General features: G+C 37.6%; 1 protein-coding gene across 1 annotated transcript; it reads left to right on the top strand.

Moving 5' to 3' along the window:
- Nucleotides 1-7,551: 7,551 nt before the first annotated feature.
- Nucleotides 7,552-14,580, top strand: LOC137824421 (uncharacterized). Its single transcript, XM_068630061.2, has 5 exons — nucleotides 7,552-8,152; nucleotides 10,038-10,074; nucleotides 10,199-10,435; nucleotides 10,509-10,556; nucleotides 13,926-14,580. The coding sequence occupies exons 1-5, from the start codon at nucleotides 7,851-7,853 to the stop codon at nucleotides 14,400-14,402; spliced, it is 1,101 nt and encodes a 366-aa protein (XP_068486162.1). The 5' UTR covers nucleotides 7,552-7,850; the 3' UTR covers nucleotides 14,403-14,580.
- The last annotated feature ends 11,801 nt before the right edge of the window (nucleotides 14,581-26,381 follow it).

Here is a 26,381-nt window from a genome sequence, read left to right as displayed (position 1 = left end):
TGGTGGCATGGAATTGTAAAGGACATTATCTATCACAAGGGTCCTCCCGTGGACTCTTGGAACTCTTTAAAGGATCAAATGCGCGCTAGATTTGTGCCCCCACATTTTAGGAAAGACCTCATGTTGAGACTCCAACGGTTTCAACAAGGCACGCTAAATGTGGATGAATATTATAAAGAGCTAGAAACGCTTGTGCTTAAAATTGAATTAGAGGAAAGTGAGGAAGCTATGATTGCTAGGTTTGTGAGTGGTCTTAGGAAGGATATTCAAGACATTGTTGAATTACAAGAGTATTCATCATTGGGCTCTTTAGTTCATCTTGCAATGAAGGTGGAAGCCCAACTTGCAAAGAAAAATATTTTTAAAAATATTCCCAAAGATGATTACTACAACAATTCTTGGAAGAACAAAAAGCCTTTTTCAAAATTTCCTTCCAAAGATTCTTCTTTCAAACCCAAGGATCCTACGCCATCTACTTCTAGGCTTAAATCCCCAATAAAATCATCTAGTCAAAAGTGTTTTAAATGTTTGGGATATGGTCACATTGCTGCTAATTTCCCTTCTAAACGTAGTATGTACATGCATGAAGGCATTGTAGTTAGTGAGCATGATTCCAATTCACCTAGGCATTCTTCACCTTCTAGACCATCAAGTGAAAATGAGAGTGAAAGTCCTTGTGAAGGTGACTTATTGATGGTAAGACGTATGTTGGGCACAATTCCAAAATCTTTGAATGATACTCAAAGAGAAAATATTTTTCACACCCGATGTCTTATCAACAACAAGTTATGTTCCTTGATTATTGATGGGGGAAGTTGCACTAATGTGGCTAGTACAAGAGTTGTGGAGAAGTTAGCCTTACCCACTATCTCTCATACCAAGCCCTACAAATTACAATGGCTTAGTGAAGTAGGTGAAATCATGGTGAATAAACAAGTCCTCATTAACTTTGCTATAGGAAAGTATAAAGATGAGGTTTTATGTGATGTTGTGCCCATGGAAGCATCTCATCTTCTTTTAGGAAGGCCTTGGCAATATGATAGACATGTTTTACATGATGGCCTATCCAATACAATGTCTTTTTCCTTCCTAGGGCGCAAGGTTATATTAAAACCCCTCTCACCCAAAGAGGTTCATGAGGACCAAATAAAAATGAAAACTAAAAGAGAAAATGAGAAAGAAAAAGAAGTAAGTACTACACCGAGTCACACCATTTTCTCCTCTAAATCCATCATGTTGACTCGTGCTATGCCTCAAATGGACCCTCCAAGGTCTTCTTCTTCTTTATCTTTTTCATTACCCAAGGTTCCTATTTCAACACCACCTTGGTTAAAATATGTTAGGGATGATTTTTTCATACCTCCTAATGGGTTTCACCATTTAAGAGGTCTTTTTCCAAAAAACATCATCCTTCCCAAACAAATTTTTCCAACTTGGTCGGTTTATAGGACCTCCTTTTCTGCAATCCCTTTGGTTCCATCTGCTACGTCATGTTTTCCTTTTTCTTACACTTTTGATTGTAAAAGTAAACTGACTTTGTTATATGCAGGGATTCAGAATTCGTGGACGAATTCTCTCCAACTCGGGGAGTATGATGAGAGTCAAGTAAAGGAGGTTTTTATTAATGAAGGAAGAGGCAATTCACCATCACACTTGAAGTTCTTCCTTCTAGTCTTCTCAAAATTAAAAGAAGACATAAAATAAAGAGAGGCCCAAGCCCAAAGCCCAAGCCCAAACCCAAGTCCATCCTATGAAGGGCAAGGCCATGTATTAAATAATAAAGAATTTTGTTTGAAGGTGCTTAGAGGGAAACATTAGAAACCTCTATTGTTAAAGCATCTTTTAGTCTTTAGTTAGGAGTCTTAGGGGGGTGTGTTAGTAGATAGGTGTAGGAGTAGAAAAGGAGGTGCCAAAGTGAAGGAAGAGGTCACACCTTCCTCATGCTTTGTTTTAGGCGCCAATTCTAGAAGCTTTTTAGGGGGGAGTTTTTGAATTTGTGTAGCTTATATTTCAGCACCTTAGGCTATAAATAGAGGTGCTCTCTTTGTAAATTTCAGATTGGAATTTATCTAAAGAAACTATACTCAAAATTGGAGTGAGCATTGGAGAGCTTTTGAGCCTTCTTCTCTAGTCTTATCTTGATGGATCCATGGAGTCCTCAAGTGGCGGCAACACTCTCATCTAGGGGCATTCCACACTTCTAGTGGCGAGATCATCAATCATCCTTCCATCTTCATGAGCAATTCTTCTCTCCTTCCTTTCTTCTTTGTTAATTCCTTGTTCTAGCTTGTTGTCTTGTTGTTTGGTTCAGCTATTCTTGTTTTCCAGCACCTATTTTTCTGTTCTTTGCCTTTTAATTTCACTTTGTTCGGTTCAAATGTGTTCTTATTCAATTCTATTCGGTGCTTTTTAGTTTTACCTCTTTTTGTTGGTTCAATTTGACAATATGTGGAACATCCAAATGAGTTTGGGATTTGGTACTAGTTTTTGGTGAGTTCTTGTCTTAGAACAATGATCCAACTCTAAGAAAAGTGTCTCAAAAATGTCCAGCTCAAGGTGATTCCTAAGAATGTCAAGAATCATTCTCTATATGGCTAGTGGAATCACATCAAATCCTCTTCAAAAGGGAGGGGATGATGGAAGAGGCCCAAGCTCAGTCCCTAGTTTAGGCCTAACAGCTAGGTCCATGGCAAAGAGGATTCAAGAAGATCGAGACTCTGCTACTGATGGCAGAGAAACTTTTCTTTATATGTTTAAAGAGGGCCACAACAAGTAAAGCCCAAGCCATGGGGTCTAGTTTCTTTATTTTGTAATTTCAGTAAAGTAAGGTACATTTAGCATAATAGGGGGGTGCTTATCATAGGGTAGGAAGTTTACCTAGCTTCTAGAACTTTGCTCCTAGGATGTGGCATTGACTTTAGTCAATACCCTAGTTGCCCCTTTTTTGTGTATTCCCGATCCTACCGTTGCTCCTTGTTCTCCAAGGCACTTGCACCTATATAATAGGGTGCTTGGCTTATGTTTTGTAAGATCAATTTATATGAGTAAATGTTGCCAAATTTTTGCAAGCTTCTACTCCCTTGTCTAGCCATTTTAGGTTAGACATCTTGATCTTCACCTTCACCTTTCTTCAAGTGATATAGCCCAACCAATCACTCTTCATACATTTCATGCACCTACAAGGAATCCATAGCTCTATATGAGCCATCCTTGATCCATCGCCTTCATTGCTTCCGCCACCTTCACCTCATTATCCACCTTCTCCATCATCATCAGCATTAGCTCCACTTGATGATCTAGCATGTTCACCACCTTTGCTAACCCACTTTCCACCAATTTTGGACGAAGTGTAACACGCTGCAGGTAAGTATTACCAACTTCTCGTGGTGCCAATTCCTCTTGTATATTCATCTCAATCAAATCTAGACGTGCATTCACACCATCCTTTTTTTTTGCCTTTACTGTTCAAAAGTGTTCTTATTAAATTGTCACACAGATTCTTTTCTACGTGCATTACAACTATACAGTGTCTGACATCTAATTTACACTAATATGGAAGATAAAGAAAAGATTGATCTCTTCTTCCATATTTCAATCACAATTTTCTTCTTCTTCATTTTTCCAAAAGTCACATTAACATATTTTATCTTTTCATGAATTTGAAGGCCACTTAATGGAGTGTGACAAATCTCACGTTCTTGGTATCCATTGAATTTTTTTTAATCTACGATAGGGTGGTATTTCGTTAGAAATCTACAATGTCGAAGATACATTCTCTTCCTTTCGTGTTTGAACTGCTCATATGATGTCTTCTCTTCACATATTGGACATGCTCTATGACCTTTCACACTATAACCTGACAAGTTTCCATATGCAAGGAAGTTATTGATAGTACAAAATAACATTGCATGTAATCGAAAAGATTCATTCTTAAAACGCATCAAACACATCAACCCCTTCATTCCAAAATAATTTCAAAATCTTCAATCAATGGATTAAGATAAACATCTATGTCATTTTCAGGTTGTTTTGTACCAAAGATCATCATAAATAACATCACGTATTTGCGCTTCATACACAAAGGATGAGGTAAATTGTAAATCACTAAGAAAACGAGTCATGAACTATGATTACTGCTTAATTTTCCTAAAGAATTCATTCCATCAGTTGGCAATCCAAGTCTTAAGTTTCTTGATTCTTTTCCAAATTCAAGAAATTCTTTATCAATGTTCTTCTACTGCAAAGAATCAGCTGGATGACGAAGTAGTCCATGACAACTGACAATGTATTTTTTGCCTTGTAATTTTAATTGGGTAATGTATTTCCTTTGGAAGCATGTCCTTCAACAATTGAAGCAATTATGTAAAGCTTTTTTCAGTCCATCCATTCATTACCTTCAAATTCATCAACCTTAATATTGTTGATAATCGTGTGAAGTTAGTTGAATCAGGATACAAAGGAGTCTTTGCATCATTAGACATGTACCAACCAGTCCTCGGTCATCGACGTCAGAGATCGACATCGAACCTCGCCAATAGAGAGAGAGATCGAACGTCAGTGGTCTGAACAACTATATTGGGCCACGTAAGGTGAGCCCCAGAATTACACTAGTTACCAGTTAAAACCTCATATATGAGAGGAAGCCCTCACACTGTGAGCAGTCATCTTAGTAATCAAGTTAAGGACCCACTAAATATCAGACGAACCTCCACAGAAGAAGAACTAGGGATAGACTAGAACATCAAATGTTCTTTCTCTGGTCTTCTTCATAGCATAAAAGGGAGTGTACTTAGCGAAATGGGCGTGTACCAAGCCCATTTTTTCAAGATAAGACACCTAGAATTAGGGTTTTTAACCTACCTTCTAAAAGTTATGCCTAAAGGTGCGCTTTTGATCGTGGTCAACACCCTAGGCAACCTCTCTCCCTTGCCATTTCAACCGTTCACCCATCTTGCTCACCTCGGTCAGATTCAGGAGTGAGCTCCTATCTGAAGTGTCCTTGCTTGGGTGTTGAACCGAGTTGGGGACGCTTTGGAATGAAGGGGGCTCCACCTATTTATCACACTCTGAAGATCAAGTCAGTGAGAGCATTCAAACTATATATCTCAATTTAGGTTTCAAAATCACTTACCTTTACTCGGGGTCTTAAACCCCTTTTATAGACATTCCTTAAACAACTTTCATCAACCAGAATATTGTTTCAACAATAAGAATATAATTTCAACAACAAGAATATAATCTCAACAGTAAAGCATTCTGTTAATGTGCACCTTTATTTTTTAGTGTTATGCCACATTATTCCCAACAACTTTTATTCGCATTTAAAAGTATATGCTTTAATTAATTTAGTTATTCCTTATGTTATTTTTACATTATATATCTTCTTAGTATAAACTACCAAACATCTGGGTCGACCTCTCAACACGTCTTTGGGCCCGTGCCCCAGGCCAAGCTGGGTATAACTTATCTAACTGAGCTCATTACACTTAAGTGCTTGGGTTGAGGAGTCGAGCACGTACGAATAGTACAATTACTGATGAGGACCTAGAAGAGAGTGCGCCTACTGACCAAGCCCAACCTCCTAGGAGGATGACTAGGAGCATGACTCAAGACACCGGGCTAGGTCAGGATTCTCCAGCCACTACCTCAACACCTAGCTTGCCCCAGAGGATCACGAGGAGTAGAGCACAGGCCTTGGGTGTTGAGCATGAGTTGGTGTCGTTATTTTTAATTTTAGTAGAATAGGGTGTCTTTAGCATAATAGGGGGGAGTGTGCTTATCACATGGTCTATTAGGGTAGGATTTTGACCTACTTTCTAGAACACTTGGCTTATAGGTGCGACATTGACTTAGTCAATGACCTAGCCACACCTTTATGTGTTCTTACCATCCTATCCTTTGCTCCTTGTTCTCCAAGGCTCCTTCAACTATAAATAGAAGGCCTACCTCATTGTATTTCACATGTTAATTTTGAATAGAAAAGTTACTCTGCACAAATTGTGTGAGAAGTTCGTGAGGTTTGAATCCTCTTGGCTAGGTCTTATCTTGAGTAGTGTGAGACTCTCAAGTGACGACTCTTCACTCATCTTGGTGGCTACCACACCCCAAGTGGCGTGAACCACTCTCACAATCATTCCATAAGCTACTCTTCTTCCACTCTTTTCAATTCATTTCCATTTCATATATGTCTTTGTCTTGAATTCTTGCTCTTGGTTTTGCTTTTGTTATGTGCTTATGTTTCATAACTTGGTTCGACCATGAGCACCATTGATGTTTTCCTTATTGCCATTTCCATTCCACATTGCATTCCATCTATCACTTTATATTGATTTTTCATCTTTGCCTTTGTGAAGTGAACCTTCACACTTACTTAACCATTTGGTTAAGTTCATGTCCAGTGGGAATCTTCCTTAGGTTTCACCATAAATTGCTAAAATCCCAACTCTAAGTAAAAATGTCACCAAAAATGGAACCATCTAAAAATCAAATCACATCAATTACATAGTGAATTCCCAGTGGTTTGCTGAGAACTAGATGTAGCTCTTGGTTAATAGTGAACCAGTATAAACATCTTGTGCGAATCTCTCTATCCCTACACTCATTAAACTATTTTAGCTTTGTTTTTCAAATCCGCTGGTATAAACAACTGGTTGTTTCGTGAAAACTACAGGTTGATTTTCTGGATCAAGTTTAAAAACAGTTTTCTATTTGGTTGAACAGATTTTTCATTGATTAATTCTTCATACCTTTTAACTCTACCTTCAATACTTGCAAATATTTCATAAACAATTCACTCCCCTCTTGTTTAAGGCCTCTAATTGTAACATATTATACTCTTTCTGACTTGAGCATTGGAAAGTCTTCTACAAGTAAACTTCCACTCAACATTTTATGATAAAGCTCGAAAATTTTCCAAAGAAGAGCTCAGTCTTTACCAATAACTCAAATTCCAAGTATCGGAAGGTCCAACACCAAATCCAATAAGAAAAACTATCACACTAATAAAAGAAAAAGTTGGAATGGTAGAGGAAATACAACGATGTTGTTGCCTTATTTGACTTATTCTAACATATTAGTTAATCGTATAAATTGTTGGTATTCCCTTACGATTAAATGATTTCTTATTTGTAACTTCTTCTACAATTAGTAATTTAAATCTGGAAATTTGTAGCAAGATAAAAAGAAAATTGTGTAGTGATAAGATGACTATCGCTAATACATTGAGTTACTATTTTTTCCATCTCATAAAGAGTAATTCCACTTACAAGTACTTGAGAACGTGATTAGTCCCTCATAATCGAATTTTTATTTTTAAAGCATATTATTATACTGTTAAGTTAAAACTTTTATTTTATTATATTCATGTTGTTATAATTCTCGTTATTGGTCTGAGCATCGACTTTGTGACCAGTGTTATCAGCTATTAACATCACTACTAGTATTGATTTCATTGTTGTTGTGAGCTCTTCCATCACTATTCCAAAAGTTAAAAAATATAAAGCCAAGAATTGCTCTAACCTTAAAGCTAGTGTTAAAAAGCAAAGAAAATCTGAAGTGTTTAAAATTTTAAAAACTTGTAATTAAAAGATATGTTTAACGAGGTTTTTGGTATGGTAGCGCGAGTTCTCTCTTCTCGTGAATTAATTAGTTAATTAATTAAAATTTGAAGCAGCATAACAGCAAAGTAACTAACAGCAAGCACAAAGAAGCTCTCTTTCACTATCACCATCCTCCCTTTCCCTTTTCGTCCCCATCCTCTGCAAATAGAAACCCTCTGAAGATCTCATCCGATTCATATTTCAACAGGACCAGAGCGCCTTGTGAGTTCGGGCGTGCTTCTGTGGTACGTGATGGGAGGGGTAACATCATCCATGGCGGCAAAGTTCGCGTTTTTCCCGCCGAACCCTCCGTCGTACAAGGTCGTGACGGACAACCTTACGGGGCTGCTTCTCCTGACGCCGTTCCGTCACCGCGAGAACGTGGAAATCCTGAAGCTTCCGACGAGGCGCGGCACTGAGATAGTTGCTCTCTACATTCGCCACTCCATGGCCACCTCCACCCTCCTCTACTCTCACGGCAACGCCGCCGATCTCGGCCAGATGTACGAGCTCTTCATCCAGCTCAGCATCCACTTGCGCGTTAACCTCATGGGGTGGGTTCTCCCTTTTTCTACTCCTCTCCTCTTTCATTTTCTCTCAGTGCCTTTCTGCAACATTTTTATTCTTCAAATCCAAGCACGGGGTGAAATTCGTGATTTGTTAGATTTGTCTGTGAATGTGAATGTCTGATTTGTGGGTGTAGGATATACTAGGACGGGTGATGTTACTTTTGAATATCTTAACGTAGACACAAAATCTTCTTCACAAATCCTCAAAGTAAGGAAGAGAAAAAAAAACTTAATTTAACCACAAATTAAAAAATATAAATTGAGAAAATACTAAGACGTATTGAGATTAGTTATTCATAAACTAATTTTTTAAACACGAACTTATCTATTTTTTTTGTATTATTTTTCCTATAAGTAATTTGCGAGAAATATGTCCAACCATATTACTTGTTAGTCTTTATTTTTAACCATTTACACTCATGCTTTCGTTGCATATAGGGGAAAATTGGGTTTCACCAAGAATATTCTTCAACTAGACTGAGTCTAATTACCTTCCAGATACAAGGATAACTTAATATGTTTTTCTTTCTCAACAAAGGTTTTTCCGAATCTCCTCCATACTTGACCAAGGTTCTGTTGTGTAAACCTCACTCAATAGATGGAGTGAAAAATTAATCAACTTACTCCACAAACTAAAATATAGTTGTACATAAATTAATTCATTGAAGTTCTTTCATACTAGCTTCCCTAAAAAATACATTGTTCCAAACTTTGAGATAACACAGTTATGATCAATCACCGCATTTAAGGTATTTTCCATTATGGCTTAGTCACTGTTTTGTCCTTAAAAGGTGTTTCAGAGAGTTAAGGGAGTAAGATGTATTTAAATTGCCTTTGGCCTAGACTCCTAAGCCATGTAAGACTATTGCGCGTAGTGGAACAAGGGCCTTTAGTCGAGGACTAAGATAACGGGGGTTCGTCTTTGGAACCACTTTTCCATACATATGACGTCAATGTTCCGACCTCAAATTAGTTTAAATAACATCATTAGGGTCAATTACCATATCCGATGTATTGTCCACTTTGGAGCTAGAACTCTGTCACAGTTTTATTCTTAAAAGACATCTTCAGAGTATTAAGGGGAGAAGATGTATTTAAATTGCATCGATTCTTAAACAATGTGAAACTGTTAAACTTACTGGAACATATGTAATTTATTCCTAACCTAATTTTAATTTTATGCAAGAACTTTTTTATTTTATTTTTCTCTTAAAAGTGTTTAGAAAAATTTACTTTAAGAAATCAATTATTGGACTTGGTTGAATTGCGTATATGGAAATCACCTTAATGTAAGGTGTTTGTAAGGTTGTTGTGAGTAGATTACCTTTCAGTTTCTCATGGCATGTGCCACACTTTGTTTGGATAAACATGTTTATAAGAGAACTAAGAGTTTCTCTGGATGAATAAGTTTCTTCATGAACACTTATTAAAGGACATAAAATGAAATGAAATAAGATTCTGTTTCGACAGAATTTTCATTATTCATAAGGTATAATAGATTAAACTTTTTCTATAAATTTAAATTGATATATAAATTAGAACTAGGTTTTAAAATGTTAAATTTAATTGATAGAAAATAACTTATTTCTTTTTTATTTTTTAATTTTTTCTCTTATAAATGTTTCTTAAGAAGTTGACCAGTGGACGGTCTTGCTCTGCAGTTTTGTGTTGCCATCTAAGTTCCGAATCATCGCACTAGAGTAACACAAGCAGAATAACTTATTGTTGTAACTTTATGAAATTGATTTATTTTGTAATTTATGTGGTGAAAAATTCTGAAAAATACTTGTAATTTATATGTAGACCAATTGTTTAAAGTGAATATTGTGAAATGGGAGGTTTTCTCACGATAATCTGTGATGTTATACAGGTATGACTATTCTGGGTACGGCCAGTCGTCTGGGAAGGTTTGTGTTTAGTTAACATGAAATGGTAGTTCATGTCATATTGTGTTGTGCATTTTGGATGGTGGTAGTTTTGTAATTATAAACGTCCATGCTGATGAACAACATTGTTTTCCCTGAACTGTAGCCAAGTGAGCAGAATACATATTCAGATATTGAGGCTGCATACAAGTGTCTAGAAGAAAGTTATGGTGCCAAGCAGGAAGATATAATCCTGTATGGACAATCTGTTGGCAGTGGCCCAACTTTGGATCTTGCAGCTAGGTTGCCTCAATTAAGAGCCGTTGTTCTGCACAGTCCCATACTTTCTGGCTTAAGGGTCATGTATCCAGTAAAGCGTACATACTGGTTTGACATATATAAGGTAGCATGCTGTTTTTACTTATCATATACGTGAATTCCTTAATCTAATAACATGTTTCTTTATGTTAATACAGAATATCGACAAAATTCCTCACGTTAATTGTCCAGTTCTCATAATTCATGTAAGTTCTCATCAAAGATATTTCTTGTGCTATATACCTGCATCTGTCAATTTAATTGTATAGACTTGGCTTCTGGATTAGTTGAATTCTTCTGACATTTTTCTTTGCTATACATCCAAGGATACTTGACTGCGTCCTTTTGTTTTAATCCTTGGTTATTTATTCTTCACACCCCGAATCTAGTATCCCTTCTATTATTATTTTTTTCTTAAATATATCTAGACTTTACCATTTAAAAATAATTTTCATTCCTCTATTTGGCAGAAAAGAATCAGCACAGTATACCAAACACCTTTTCTTTTGTTGTTCAGAAATGTGAAAGGATGATAGAAATACTCTATTAAAAACATATATAATCACTTGCTATATAAAAACCCTTCAGCCACCATTTTCTTAATTGATGCGTCACTTGCTGGTGAACCGGGCGACTTCTTTTTTTCTTCATTTTCTCAGCATCATACTCTCTCTTCTACTTCTGTTTTCCCTTTTGTTTTTTTTTTCTCAGTGAAAAGCATGGAATTCTTCTTCCGTTTACTTCGATATGGATGATGTGCTTAATTATTATATCAAATGCACTTGATTATTTACTGATTGAAATTTTGTAAGGCATGTATGATAGGCTCTTAGGGGCCAAGCACTTTGAGTATAACATGTTACATAACTTCCCAGTACAGATAAATTATTCAGGAAGAGTTTAATTAGAGAGTGAGTCTGACACCTATGCTAATGGCCAAGAGTTTTTTTTTATCCTATATTAACTAAAGATAATCTCACTTTACAAGTTGAATTTATAAGGATAAGTTTCAACTCACTTTTTAATATGGTATAAGATTTAGAGTCTCCTATCAAAATTTGTTGTTTGTAGGATTTATTGTGTTACTCACTATCAGGTCGCTGTCAATCCACAAATATGTAGTTCCAAGTACTAGATGTGTATGTTGGGAAAAACGGGCAATTTTCCCACTAAAACAAAATCCTAACAGAGCTACCCGACAAATAATATTGAATAGATAAAGCGGAATAATAAAAGAGATAAAGAGGAAAGAACACACCCGAAAATTGTTAATTTCAAGTCCCACCTAAAACAAATCTTCTCACAACATAACAAAAACAAACTTTACAGTGCTTCAAATTTGCGCCTCCGGGCGCCAACTTCAAATGTGCAAAATATTAACCAAGTCTAAACAATATTCAAACTTGGCCCTTGTAACCACCTTGCCTTGTAGCGAACATCTTCTTTATTAGAAAATTCTTCTTTCTTTGCAAATACCCATTTGCACCCAATTGCCTTCTTACCTTTTGGTAATTGTGCCAACTTCCATGTCTTGTTCTTCTTCAAAGACTGCATCTCCTCTTCCATCGCACCCGCCCAATTACCACTCTCTGAACTCAGAATGGCTTCTGGGTAAGTGGATGGAATGTCATCAACAACTGGAAGTGCATAGGCAACCATATCCATAAAACGAGTAGGCTTCTGAATATCTCGTCTCTGTCTTCTAACTGCAATTGGCGCTGATTGTTGTTGAGATTCTTGGGTAGGAACCTCTTCCTCATCTGACTCTTCTTCTGCCATAGGAGAGTCACTTGTGGTATTTCGTGTTGGGATCACCACTGTCGGCTCAAACTCCACCTGCTTCCGGGCACACTCCACCTGTTGCGGAGTACTATCAGCTCCTTCTGGATTTACCTTCTTTAACATGGCAGATTCATCAAAGGTAACATCCCTGCTGATAATCGTCTTCTTTGCCTCTAGACACCACAAACGGTATCCCTTCACTCCAGGACTAAAGCCCATGAAAAGAGCCTTCTTTGCCCGTGGATCCAACTTTGATTCAATCACATGATAATATGCAATAGAACCAAAAACATGCAAAGAATCATAATCAGTTGCAGGTTTTCCAGACCATACCTCTAACGGGGTTTTGCCATCTATAGCAGATGATGGCAAACGATTGACGAGATGTTGAGCGTATGTCACAGCCTCAACCCAAAACTCTCTGCCTAACTCAGCATTAGACAACATACAACGAACTTTCTCCACAAGTATCTTGTTCATACGCTCTGACACCCCATTCTGTTGTGGTGTTTTTCTAACAGTGAAGTGCCGAACTATGCCACAATCTTGACATACCTTCAGGAACGGATCACTTTTGTATTCTCCTCCATTGTCTGTTCGGAGAACCTTAATCTTCCTTCCTGTCTGGTTTTCAACTTCAGCTTTCCACTTAAGGAAAATTTCAAGCACATCATTTTTGTTCTTCATAGTAAACACCCAAACTCTCCTGGAAAAATCATCCACAAAAGTGACAAAATAATGCCTACCTTCGATTGACGGAGTCTTGGCAGGTCCCCACACATCTGAATGCACATAATCCAGAATACCCTTGGTATTGTGAATTGCAGTGCCAAACTTCACTCTTCGTTGTTTTCCCAGAACACAATGCTCACAAAATTCAAGCTTGCAAGCCTTCGTACCTTTCAACAATCCGTGCTTGGTAAGAATTTGCAAGGATTTCTCTCCAGCATGTCCCAACCTCATATGCCACAACTTCGTTGCCTCAGCATCCTTCTTAGAGCTAGAAGTTGCTGCCGCTACTGTCCCCACCACTGTACTACCTTGATAGTAATACAAATTGTTCTTCATCACGCCTTTCAACATCACCAGTGCTCCTGAAGTTGCTTCAAGAATTCCATCTCGCATCGTCACAACTAGGCCTTTAGATTCTGAAGCCCCCAATGAGATGAGATTCTTCTTCAACTTTGGCACGTACCGTACATCCCGCAAAATTCTAGTGGATCCATCATGATTCCGCAGCTTGATTGAACCTATGGTATCAGGTGGATTAAGCCTATGATTGAACCTATGTCTGATATCTGGTGGATTAAGCCAAAATCAACAGTATATGACTGATGGTGGACTGTTGAATACTCCTCTAGTCTTCAGCCTTGATTGCTATATCAGACATTATTGAGATTGTCTACGCGTGTCAAGCAGACAGTGTAAACTTTTTAGGGAACATTTCAAGTGTAAGATTTGTCAATTCTCCTGATTAAATACTTTCCATATTTCAGACCATTTCATAATTCCTAAATTAAATGAAATACCTTCAGACTCTTCACGTTTCTCTTATTACTACGTGCTTTTCTGCTATGTTTTTGAACCTAATGGATTAGTTGAGGTAATAATTCCGGTGTAGATCATGGAAGGTGCTGCCATGTAATTAGGATGGTAAGAGCATTTGAAGTTCAAATTACAATGCATACATGGTCCAACCAAAGAAACGATAATAACCAATCCTTTTAAAAATTAAAATCTTTCAATAGCGATGACCAAGCACATGTCATTTAGTCCTTTTTGTTATTGTGTAGGGTACTTCAGATGAAATTGTAGATTGCTCCCATGGCAAGCAACTCTGGGAACTGTGTAATGAGAAGTACGAACCACTGTGGCTCAAAGGAGGTAACCACTGTGATTTGGAGCTCTTTCCTGAGTATATTAGGCATCTGAAGAAGTTTATAACAACAGTTGAGAAGTCTCCTTCGCAACGATACAGTTTCCGGCGGAGCACAGACCAGTTTGAGCAGCCTCGAAAGAGTACGGATTTTTACGAAGTAAGTAGAAAGAGCACTGATCGTAGAGAAAAGCCAAGGAAGAGCATAGACAGGCCAGAAAAGCTGAAAAACCTGTCTAATAATGCTGATATGTTAGAGAAATTGAGAATGACTTTTGATAATAAGGAAAGATCTCGGAGAAGTGTGGATGAGAAGTCTCGGAAAAACATTGACCATCAATTAGAGAAAGCAAGGAAGAGTGTTGATGGGCTTGACAGAATAAGGAATGGATAATAATTTTTCTAATAGTCAAAATATATTCATGCATGGGTTGGTTTTATGGCGTTCTTTTTATATTGGTCATCTGGTTTTGTAGTATGATTTATATCAGTATAATAACTGCTAGCGTTGATGAAAAGGGTTTGGTATTACATTGAGATTCACTTTTTATTCAGATGATGTTACCTCTTTACCTCTCTTGCATTCTCCAAGTATGCAGAAATTCCTTATCCAAGAAATGCTACTAACATGTCACTACATTAATCTTCTAAATTTGAAAAGGATGGGTGCAAGAGAGCACCCATGTGCCGAAAGATACAAAAAGTTAACTAAATTTGCATTTTCACTTTATTTTAGCTTTCACAGAATGTTTTGTATCTGGTCTTACAAGTTTACATATTTGTTGAGAATTGGAATTTATTGAATCATCCCTTTAGTATTTGATTAAAAGCATGCTCTAGATAATTCTCGAAGGAGTATAATGCATGTAAGCACAACTGGTTAAAAGCTTAATATACCTGATAATTTTAGAACGAACTTTGTTGTTCTTGTCTTTATTTTAATATTTTGAACCTTTGATTGGTTTGCCATTCAGCATTACACTTGCGGAATAATTATTTCCATGACACCCAAAATTCTATAAATAACATGCATATTAAAAAATGACTTAAATAATTAATTTAATAAAGAAAATAAATAAAAAAATGGAAAATATGATTATATGCATAAATTAGTGATCATGACTAAGTGTTAAATATGTTTTACTAAGTTTAAATATACACTCATCTGAGATACATAAATATGAACAAATTTAATTGTAACACCAAACCACTCATACCAAAAATAGAAACTTGAGGATTGAACATGGGGAAAAAATAATATATTCTTTCTTTATGATCCATCTTTCAGCAACAACGGATACTTCTTTTGCGAGTTGTGTTCGAAGGTATTCATCGATTTTGTTTTATCGGAATAAAGAGCTGCTTTAAAGGGTGTTTCTTCATGCACCTCCAACAATTTTCTCCTTGCACTCCATTATTTTTGGAAAAGACTATTTGATCCCTTTTAAAAATGATTTTTGGATTATTTGTTCAGAATGTTTCCAGAACATACCTTCCAGAACACATTTTGTGAATTCTTGATTTATTATTTTGGAAGTTAAAAAAATTGTTCCCAAAAAAATACTCTATAATGAATTTTTTGTCTTTAGAATTTTCTATTCCAGAAACACTTTTGCTTATAGAACATCCTGATTCTAGAATTACCCAAAACTCTCAAGGGTAATTTAGGTACTTTAAAAAATGTAGAAGTGCAGAAAGAAAAATGTAGGGTGCAAGAAGAAATACCCTGGTATAAATTGTTCAAACCAAAAATAACTGACACTTTTGTAGCATTAAGTATCCTACTGCGTTTGAATAGAATTTTTAAAATTTTTCAAATAAACTCATTTTAAATTTAATTCTCAAATTAAAGTCATTGGTGTTCTTGCCGGTTTACTGCACTACCAGTTGACTTCAGGTTGAACGCGTCCTCTTGGGTCTATCTTCTCTAAAATTATAATCACGTCTCCTGATTGCGGTTAGAATAAGGCTCCGTTGGGACAGAGGGTGCCCTACCTATTGATTGCACTCCGACGATAAAGTCAGTTAGGGCTCACTGAAAAGCAACAATTTAGTAAGATGTGCCAAAAATAGTGTACCTTTCTTGGAGACCTATTCTCCTTTTTATCACTACTCATGCAACATGCAACCACTCCCCCTGGAGCTCAGAGAAACTTAAAAAATAGTTAATCTTTTTTTCGTAACAGAAAACCACCTGCCGCGGGCACCAATGATCTTCGGGTGCTATCCGTAGGTCCACTTTCTGTTACCTGACATCTCCCTATATTACTAGGGTTAATAGCAACTAGCCACGTGTAACTGATATGCAACAGAAACATGCAACAAATTTATAACAGAGAAAATATTGTAAAAGAAATAACGAGATTATATTTACCATACAAATATATCTTTTAACAGGTGCAACAATGAAATTACTTCGTGTACCCATCTTGTGCTTTTGGCCTAACCTGACCAAAGTGATTGGCCCAGGTTTACATAGGACCAAACACCGAGCAGGTCTCTCATGGCGTAATAGAACCGAGCAGACCTCGTGGTAAAAGAGAACCGAGCATAAATATTCTACTCATTCCTTCGAGCTTCCCTTCATCAATCACGAAAGGTACTTCTTTTCCCTTTTCCTCCCGATCATTCATCCTTTGCCTGCTTTGCCTAGGATTACCCTATTTTCATTTATATATGATATATGCTTCAACCCCGTTTATTAGCATGTTATTGTATGAACCTTGGAATGCGTAGCTAGGTTTTGTTTCCTTGTTCTTCTGTTTGAATTCATACTTGTTTTGCATTGTGTTGGGTCTGAACTATCTTGCTTTCTTCATGTGACTGTCCTTAGCTGCGAGTCCTTATGGATTATAAAACCTTTTATCCTTGGCCTCTCCCAAGCCATATTTTTGAAACCTCCTCCTACATATCTCACGAAAAAATAGTGGCCCTAAGGAAGAAAAAATGTCGCTTTGGCAGGGAGGACAATTGGATTTTCCTGGACCCTTGCTCACCCGATGAACCCGTATGTTGTGATGAAACCATATCCCCAGGCAAACCTTTTTGCTATGTTTACGCCACCATTTTTCAAAGAGTCCACCTCCGTCTTCCCTTGTCAGTTTTTGAAAAAGAACTTCTGACTGAGCTGAACATAGCCCCAGCTCAGCTGCATCCTAACAACTGGGCATTTGCTCATGCCTTTGCCATCTTATGCGATCAACTCAGTGTCCAACCTTCCCTCGATGCGTTTCTTTACCTCTTCGAGGTGAAGAAACTATAGCGTTAGCTTTGGGTCTCCGTAAACAGCATTCCTGGAAGAGGGATCCTTACCCTCTTCCAATCCTCTTACAAGAATTTTAAAGGCCATTTTCTAAAAATCTGAGCTAACAAAAAACACCATGACCTCCTGGACGGGTTCCCCTTATACTGGACTGAAAAGCCTAACTCGAAAGTTACCTGGTGTTTAGACAAATTAGCCCCTGCCGACCAGGAGGTTTGCAAATTCTTCACAAGCCTTCCCATTGCCTTCAATACAGCTTACCTGTTGGCCCATGAGTATGACCCATACCTTTTAAAAAGTTACACCGGTACACCTTTTAACCCTAACCTTAAAGATTAAGATCGTTTCCTGTGAAATATAACATGTCCCTGCTTGTATCTTTCTTGCAGATAGCATGTTGGCCTGCTTGAACAAGGAAGACCTGCTGGAACAAGGAAGACCTGCTGAGGTTGGCCGGGAAGGCAAAAATGGCCAGCCGTGTTGCACCGAAGGTGGTGGTCACGCCCACCTCCTCTAAAGACGACGAGGACACCGCCTCGGGCTTCGTCTTTACCAGAAAGAGGAGGAGGGCTCAAGCCACTAGCCCTCACCCTCACCCTCCCGAGGCCAGGTAGCCTCGAACGCTGCTCCTCCATCACAGCAGCCTCCGCACACTTTTGTTATCACGTCGTGCCTTCTTGAGGTGGGTGCGGAGAGCTCGAGGCGAAAAGGTCTTTGGGACCAGGGTGTCGACGTTGCCTCCCTCCTAGAGGATGCCTTCTTGCGCCCTGAGGACGAGGAACGAATGGATGTCCACAACGGCCAACACCTGCTGCAAGAGGTTATGAAACAGCTTGGACAGGCTCTGGCCACAAGCTACGTGGCCGTGAAGAAGATGCGGTGTCGAGAGGTCGCCATCGAACAAGAGAAACCAGATTCTCAACAGAAGATGGGAGACTTGGAACAAGAAATCTGAAACCTCCGAGCCCTTCACCAGAAAACTGAGCAGCTCTTGGAGGCCAAGACTAAGGAGGCCGCTAAGAAAGCGACTCGTCTGGCCGAGCAAGAGGATCTGTCCCGCTTGCAACAAGAGCTTGTCCAGAAGGATAAGTTCTTTGCTGACGAGGTCGAAGTCTACAAGGGTGAGGCTGCCCAAGCTCTCTTGGTGGGCTATGAGGTTGTCATCGAGCATGTTTGATGTGATTCCACTAGCCATATAGAGAAAGGTTCTTGACCTTCTTAGGAATCACCTTGAGTTGGACATGATAGAGGCACTTTTCTTAGAGTTGGATCATTGTTCTAAGACAAGAACTCACCAAAAACTAGTATCAAAACCCAAACTCATTGGATGAACCAATTTTAGTCAAATTGAACCGAACAAAAGAGGTGAAATTAAAAGGAACCGAACAGAAATGATTAAGCACACAAATGAACCGAACAAAATTGAAATTAAAAGGCAAGAACAGAAACAATAGGTGCTGGAAAAACAAAAAAACCGAACCAAAATACTAAAAAACACAAGACAACAAAAGCAATTGAAAGAGAAGGAAGGAAGGAGAAGATAGTGCTCATGAAGATGGAAGAATGTTGGATGATCTCGCCACTAGAAGTGTGGAATGCTCCTAGATAAGAGTGATGCCGCCACTTGAGGACTCCATTGATCCATCAAGATAAGACTAGAGAAGAAGGCTCCAAAAGCTCTCCAAAGTTCACTCAAAATTTGAGTAGAGTTTTCTTAGATTAATTCCAATCTGAATTTTACAAAGAGAGCACCTCTATTTATAGCCTAAGGTGCTGAAAAGTAAGCTACACAAATTCAAAAACTCCCTCCTAAAAAGCTTCTAGAATTTGCGCCTAAAACAAAGCATGAGGAAGGTGTGATCCCTTCTCTCACTTTGGCACCTCCTTATTTACTCCTACACCTATCTACTAACACACCCCCCCTAAGACTCTTAACTAAAGACTAAAAGATGCTTTAACAATAGAGGTTTCTAATGTTTCCCTCTAAGCACCTTTCTAAACAATATTTATTTAAAACTTGGCTTTGCCCTTCATGGGATGGTCTTTAGGCTTTTGTGGGCTTTGGCCTTCTTGGGTTTGGGCTTGGGCTTTATCTTTTGCAAAGATTAACAAGAAAAACTTTAAATGTGAAGGCGAATGATCTTGTTCTTCATTATAAAAAGCCAGCTTTAGTTGATTCTCATCAATGTTGATCAAGAGTGATCAAGAGCTTTGAAGAATCCAAATCCAAGGTGTTTGATGAAAGGCTGGGGTTGCTGCTGTGTGGGTGGGATCTGGGTAGATTAAAGTGTGATCCGGGTAGATTAAAGTGTGATCCACTCTTTTGCTGAATCTAAAACTGATGTGAATTGAAACCTCTTTTAAATTAGATGTTTTTCCAACTAAGTGAAAAACAACCTGTTATTTTGTCGAATCAACCGGTTGTTTTGCTCTTAGAGGTTTTGAAAAAGTTTGAAAGATGTTTGACTTTGTTGACTTAACTGTCAAACCAAATCAATCGGTTGTTTCGTGTTTTCAACCGATTGTTTCTTTGAAAATCCTAACAAAATTCAGTTTTGAATGGTGAATCTGTCTTAAATGATTTCTAACTGAATACGCTCCTTCATTAAATGTTTTAACCAATCTTTGGAAAATATAAATAGTTTGTTATATGTTTCTGAAGGGTAAGAAAAAGTTTTGAGAAATTCAGTTTGACATATTTGATCTCAATTTTTCAAGATTCACATCAAGATTTGGATTTTCAAGTGAGAGTGGAATAGGATTGCAATTGTATTCTTTTCAGTTGTACTTTGATAAGGTGTAATCCTTTTCTCAATCTTCTGTATTTCTGTTGTTGTATTGCCAATGAGTGTTGTGTGTTCTTGAGGTGTTCAAGATCAATACTCTTGGTGTGGTTTGCCAAAGGTAGTGTGTTTCTTGAGGGGTTCAAGGTCATTACTTTGGTGTGTGGTGTTTGTAATTTGGTTTGATTGCTTAGTGGATTACCAGTGGTTTCTGGGAACTGGATGTAGCTCTTGTTGAAAGAGTGAACCAGTATAAACTGATGGATTTCCTATGAGCTCTTCTTGGATGTTTGTGGAAGATGGTGCGGAAGCTTAATGGAAGAGATGAACAAGGTCCTCCTAAGAGGTGTGGTGACCTCGAAGGTGCATGAAGAGTGTGGAAATAGGGAGGTTTGGCCAGCCCCTTTGAAGGTGTGAAATGAAGATTAAAAGCCTATTCCTAAGAGATTTTAGGCAAGGAGTGAGAATGGCACAATTTTGGCAGCATTTCACTATTCAATTAATCTTCCGCACCATCTTCCACAAACATCCAAGAAGAGCTCATAGGAAATCCATCATTTGGTATCAGAGCTATGGTTCTTCAAAGATGAGTATCTCTTTGTCATTTTCTTTTTGAGTTCTTCTTAAATCCGTGTTGTTCCCTTCTTCCATACTCATCATGCACCTTCAAGATCACCACAACTCCTAGGAGGATCTTGCACACCTCAATCCATAGCTTCTGCACCATTTTTCACAACATCCAAAAAGAGCTCCATGAGAATGCCATCATTTGGTATCATGAGCTATGGTTCTTCAAAGATGAGTATCTCTTTGTCATTTTCTTTTTGAGTTCTTCTTAAATCCGTGTTGTTCTTCATCTTCCATATTGTCTTGCTGTTTTTTAATTTTTGTTTTGAATTGGTGTGCTGTTTGGAAATTCCAATCGGTGCATCTTGTTCAATTGTTCTTGAGCAATCTTTGTGCAATTTTGGGCAGGATTCCATATAGTTTGTGTTGCTGTTTTATTTTAGGTATTTGAGTCCTTTTTGCAATTTTAATTGGTTCATATTGTGTTCATTTGAGTCTTTTAATTTCTGAATCTATATGTGTTTTGTCTAGTCATGTTTCTTCCAAAAATGTCATCAAATCATAGTAGTACTTTGTTTGGCTTATTTGTTTCTTGTTTTTGGTATAAATGCTTGATCTAAATCTGCTGTGTTTTTTTATCCTTTGGTGCTTTTTATTTTTAGCTTGAGTTCATATTTGTATTTAGATCTACACAAATTCCATTTCACCAATTCCATTGTGTTTTTCTTTTGGTATATCTTGCAGTTTTTTCCAGATTTACAGAATCCCCTGTTTTGCATAACTCTGTGCTGGCTGTTTTGCTTAAGAAAATTATTTTCCCACATAATAAAATTCTGAGCCTCTGGATTTTGCAAGATTGAGGTGTTAGAGAAAGGAAAAAGAAAGAATCAGTTCAAAAAAACAAATAGAAAAAAAATGATAAATATTATAAAAACAGTGTGCAATCCTGACGCTACAACTGGCGTAACTGAGCACTGATTTTAGAAAATTTATTAAAAAACAATGGTGCATGCGTTTGGAGTGAAATCAACGCCAGAATTTTGTTAAGATCTTGAATTATTTTCATATAAAATTTCAGAAGCAAATTCTAAAAGGCCAGCTCAGCATAAATCAGTGAAAACCACGCTCTCTGGACCACAACAATTATTTCAGTGGTGCTGTTTTTGATTTTGAAATCAAATCTAGTGCTATTCTTTAGGTTCCATTTTGTGTGCCATCTTTCTTTGAGTACCTTTGATTTGCTTGTCTAATTCCTTTTGAACTCTTTCTAGTTGTCACATTTAATTCCTTTTGTGTGGTACTGTTTTTCAAATTAATTTGTTTCTTGCTTTAATATTTTGACCTCTAAGCTTGGTGGTGGAATTAATTATCAATTGGTGCTTGATTGAGTGGGATTTGACTCGAGGGGAGTCTAGTTTGCTTAATAGGTGCTGGATTGAAGAATTAATTACCTAATTCCAAGAGGAACAAAGGCAAGGGGTAGAAACAAACACCTTATAAATACACCACATACATTGGAAGGCCCAACCAAGAAGAGACAACAAAAAGAAGTGCAAATAGAAAAATCAACAAAAGGGAGTTCATCTAATTTCTTTCTACTTAACTCTTGTTAATTACCTGTTTAATTACGCAATTAGACGGTGAGTGTGTCTTCAAGGGCTCCAAGTGTCCAAGAAGCCTCACCTAGGGCCGATTAGTTTAGAACTTTCTAGCTTAGCAATTGTTAATTGTTTTGTTAATTGCTTTTGTTTAGTCTTGTTTAAAGCTTTGATTATTTGTTTTGTTTGTTAAATAGTTTGCATTGTTTTCTTGCATTCAAAATTTGATTTTCACATCTTCATTGTGTTTCAAGTGATTTACCTAAAGAAAGATTTGTGTGAAGGTCTTGAGGGATAGTTTTTGGCTAAGGCAAAGACTTGGTATTTAAGTAGTCCATTGTGACTCACCTCTCTTACCTGGAAAACTACCTTCATTAGCTTCCCTCCTCTTTCTTAAAAGTAAAACATTTCTAAACACAAAGCTTTAGTCATGTCTTCTCACTCCTCTAAATCTCTTAAAAGTGAGGTGAAATCCTTGAAATCTCTTTTGAAACAACTTTCCAAGGATATGGAATCAATTTCATCTAAACAATTGGAGAATGAGGCTAAAACTAATGAATTGACTAAAGCAAAGGATGAGAAGTCTCACATTTTAAAAAAATTACCTTCTCATGCATCTATCTCTAAAGATCATGATTCTTTTTGGGAGGGAAGCCTTAGAATAAATGATTATTATCAAGCACCCCCTAGAAGACATAGAAGAGATAGAAAAGAACAAGAAAACCCAAGAGAGGTTAGGGTGGACCAACCCCATTTCCATGGAAAAGAAAGTATAGAAGCTTGCCTAGATTGGGAAATGAGGGTAGAAAAATTGTTTGCTTCCCATAAAGAAAGAAAGGAAAGAAAAATACAAAAGAAAAGAGAGGAAGTCGAAAGGGAAGCTAAAGAAAAAGAAAAAGAAAAAGAAAAGCATGAGAAGACCCTTGAGAAACAAAAGGCGTGGGAAAAGAGTGTTCCTTCCCACAAGGTCATTCAACAAGACAAAAGATTTAAAAATACCTTTGAAAATATGTGTCTTGTTGAACAACCTCAAAGCCTTACATTTTGTAAAGGAACACTTGTAAGCATAGAAAAAAAAGAAGAATCCTTAAAAGAGGCTTGCATAGATTATTTTACATATATACCAAGATATCCCCAAGTGAAGGTCAAGTTATCTATAGGTAACTACCAAACCAATTTTTTATGTGAGGTAGTACCTAAAGAAACTTGTCATGTCTTATTGAGACAACCCTTGCAAAGCATTAAAATTTTCATGAATAATGGTTGTATCAACGAGACTACCTTCACACATAAAAGAAAAACTCTTCATAAAGGAGAACTCATGGGTCAAATTAGAGTTGATAAAACTCTAGCGCTTTTAAAAGGAAAACTTTTGTCCCCCATGAGAAAAGAGGTTCAAAGACATTACCTTAGGTACAATTCTTGTTTTCAAACTACACCTAAGGCAATGTCTCAAGAACTCTATACTCCTTCACCTTTTGCAAATGATCCTTGGGAAGACACAAATTTCATATTAGAGCTTCCTAGGACAACAAAAGATTTTGATTCCATTTTCATGGATATGGATAAACTCTTCTCTAGAGAAGTGATACATCCTCATGGTTTATCTTCAAGCATAGTGTTGGATAGAGCTCCAAATTTCGCAAACCATGATTTGAGGATTCTCTTGGGAAATCTTGCAACTAAGTTGTACACTTTAAATTCTTATCATCCTCAAAAGCATGGTCAAAATACATTTGAAAATCTAGCTCTTTCTACTATGCCTAGAATAATCATAAAGGACAAACACAACTCTAGAGATGAGCATACATACCATAGCGTAGTTCACAAAACTACCAATATTTTCCCATTTGAAGTTGTATATGGACTTAATCCTCTTTCTCCTTTAGATTTATTACCCCTTCCTAATCCACATACCTTTGTGCATAAGGAAGGAGTTACAAAAGATTATTTTGTTAAGAAAATGCATGAGAGGATTCAAGAACAAATACAACAACAAATAGAGAAATATTATGAGAAGTTGCCAAAAACAATAGAAAATTAATGTTTACACAACTGCTCAAACTAACACATTTGATTTGTTTGATGACTCACAAAGATGGACATTTGATCCTGGAGGACGAGCCTAGTTTTCAAAATAGGAATAAGGTTGTTGTTCGAGATCAAACCTATAGATCTGAGGATAGATCCTCTCAAGAAGGAGGGGATGATGGAAACCATCCAGCCACATACATCCACATAATGATGAAGAAGAAGAAGCATTGGATTTGAGGACAAATCCTTTTCAAGAGGGAGGGGATGATGGAAGAGGCCCAAGCCCATGATAGAAAAAGCCCAAGCCCAAGCCCAAATACAAGTTCAAGCTTCAACTTAAGCCCGACAAATAGAAGATATGGGCAAACTAAGCATCATTGGATGTCTTTCTTTTGTAATTACTTTTGAGTATTTTTAGTAGAACATAAAGGGAGGTGTAGATATAAATATAAGAGGTGCAAATGTATAAAGCTAAGTCACACCTTCCATGTGACACAAAAGAAGGTGTAGGTATAGATTTAGGAGGTGCCAAAAATAGAAACCAAGTCACACTTCCCTTGTGACTAGGAATTGGCTCCAAATTCAAATGCTTCTCATTTGAATTTCCCTCCACTTTCTTTTGAATTTCCAGCCCTCTAAACACTATAAATAAGAGGGCTTGGCTCATATATTTGGAAGATTAATTGAATAGTGAAATGCTGTCAAAATTGTGCCATTCTCACTCCTTGCCTAAACTCTCTTAGGAATAGGCTTTTAATCTTCAAACCTTTCACCACCTTCAAAGGGGCTGGCCGAACCTCCCCATTTACACACTCTTCATGCACCTTCAAGGTCACCACACCTCTTAGGAGGACCTTGTTCATCTCTTCCATTAATCTTCCGCACCATCTTCCACAAACATCCAAGAAGAGCTCATAGGAAATCCATCATTTGGTATCATGAGCTATGGTTCTTCAAAGATGAGTATCTCTTTGTCATTTTCTTTTTGAGTTCTTCTTAAATCGGTGTTGTTCCCTTCTTCCATACTCATCATGCACCTTCAAGATCACGACAACTCCTAGGAGGATCTTGCACATCTCACTCCATAGCTTCCGCACCATTTTTCACAACATCCAAGAAGAGCTCCATGAGAATGCCATCATAAATTGCTTGTGTGCATTTCATTTTCTCTTAACTCTTTTAAATTCTATTTTTAAGTTGTTTAAGTTTTAGCTGGTATAAACAACCGATTGATTCGAAGAAACAACTGATTGTTTTTTTGTGTTTCACTTTAAAACAGATTGTTTTCTTGGCTAACTTGATTCCTCTTCTGGATTTCTTCACTGAGTTTCATTAAACCTTCAAAAGTTTTCGAAAATCTCTTATAAACAATTCACCACCCCTCTTGTTTAAGGCCATATATTCTAACAATTGGCATCAAGAGTTAAGTTCTTGTAAGTTACTCAAGTTTTCAATCCTAAATCTTTTTCTATGACTGAAAAACTTCCTTTTGGGGAGGGTGCCTCAATTAACAGGCGACCTTTGTTTTGTGGTTTGAACTATCAGTTTTGGAACGTTAGAATGAAAATTTTTCTCGCCGGTTGACTCTAACGACGATCTCACGCCCGCCTGTCTCTTCTGGGGTTCGCGCTTTCCTGGATCAAAGCACTCTGTACCTGCAAAGACAAAGGGGGCGCCCTAGAGGTCGTTTGTACTCCGACGCTCCAATCAATACTGGGGCAGAGAAACCGTATGCGTGTGTAATAATCCTAATCTTAGAAATTGCGTACCTTATGGGTTTTCTTTCTACCCTTTATGTAGCCTAGGGTTTCTTCTGTTCCGTTACCCGCATTTAGGGTTTCTGGAGGAATTCTCTCACGCCGCTATTACCCAATCTTGGTGTAATCTAGCGCATAAGGCTCCCCTTACTGGAGTGCGACAACTAAAAAAATGGCCACCTGGGTACCAACTTGTGCACCAAATGTCTGGGGCCATCCGTTATGGGGGTGCCCTAACTATTCACGTGCCATGCATGTAGCTTCCCCTGGAAACCCTAAAGCTAACAGGCCTTAGTGCCTTCCAGGACTCTTTACTTGTGTCGTGCTTAGATGCGCTATCCACTTCACATGCATGGGTACTTTGCGACTTAG

Source organism: Phaseolus vulgaris, chromosome 8 (genome assembly GCF_051622355.1).
Source record: "Phaseolus vulgaris cultivar YP4 chromosome 8, ASM5162235v1, whole genome shotgun sequence".
NCBI lineage: Eukaryota > Viridiplantae > Streptophyta > Magnoliopsida > Fabales > Fabaceae > Phaseolus > Phaseolus vulgaris.
The sequence above is the reverse complement of the archived record's forward strand: the minus strand, read 5'-3'. Positions and strand labels throughout refer to the sequence as shown.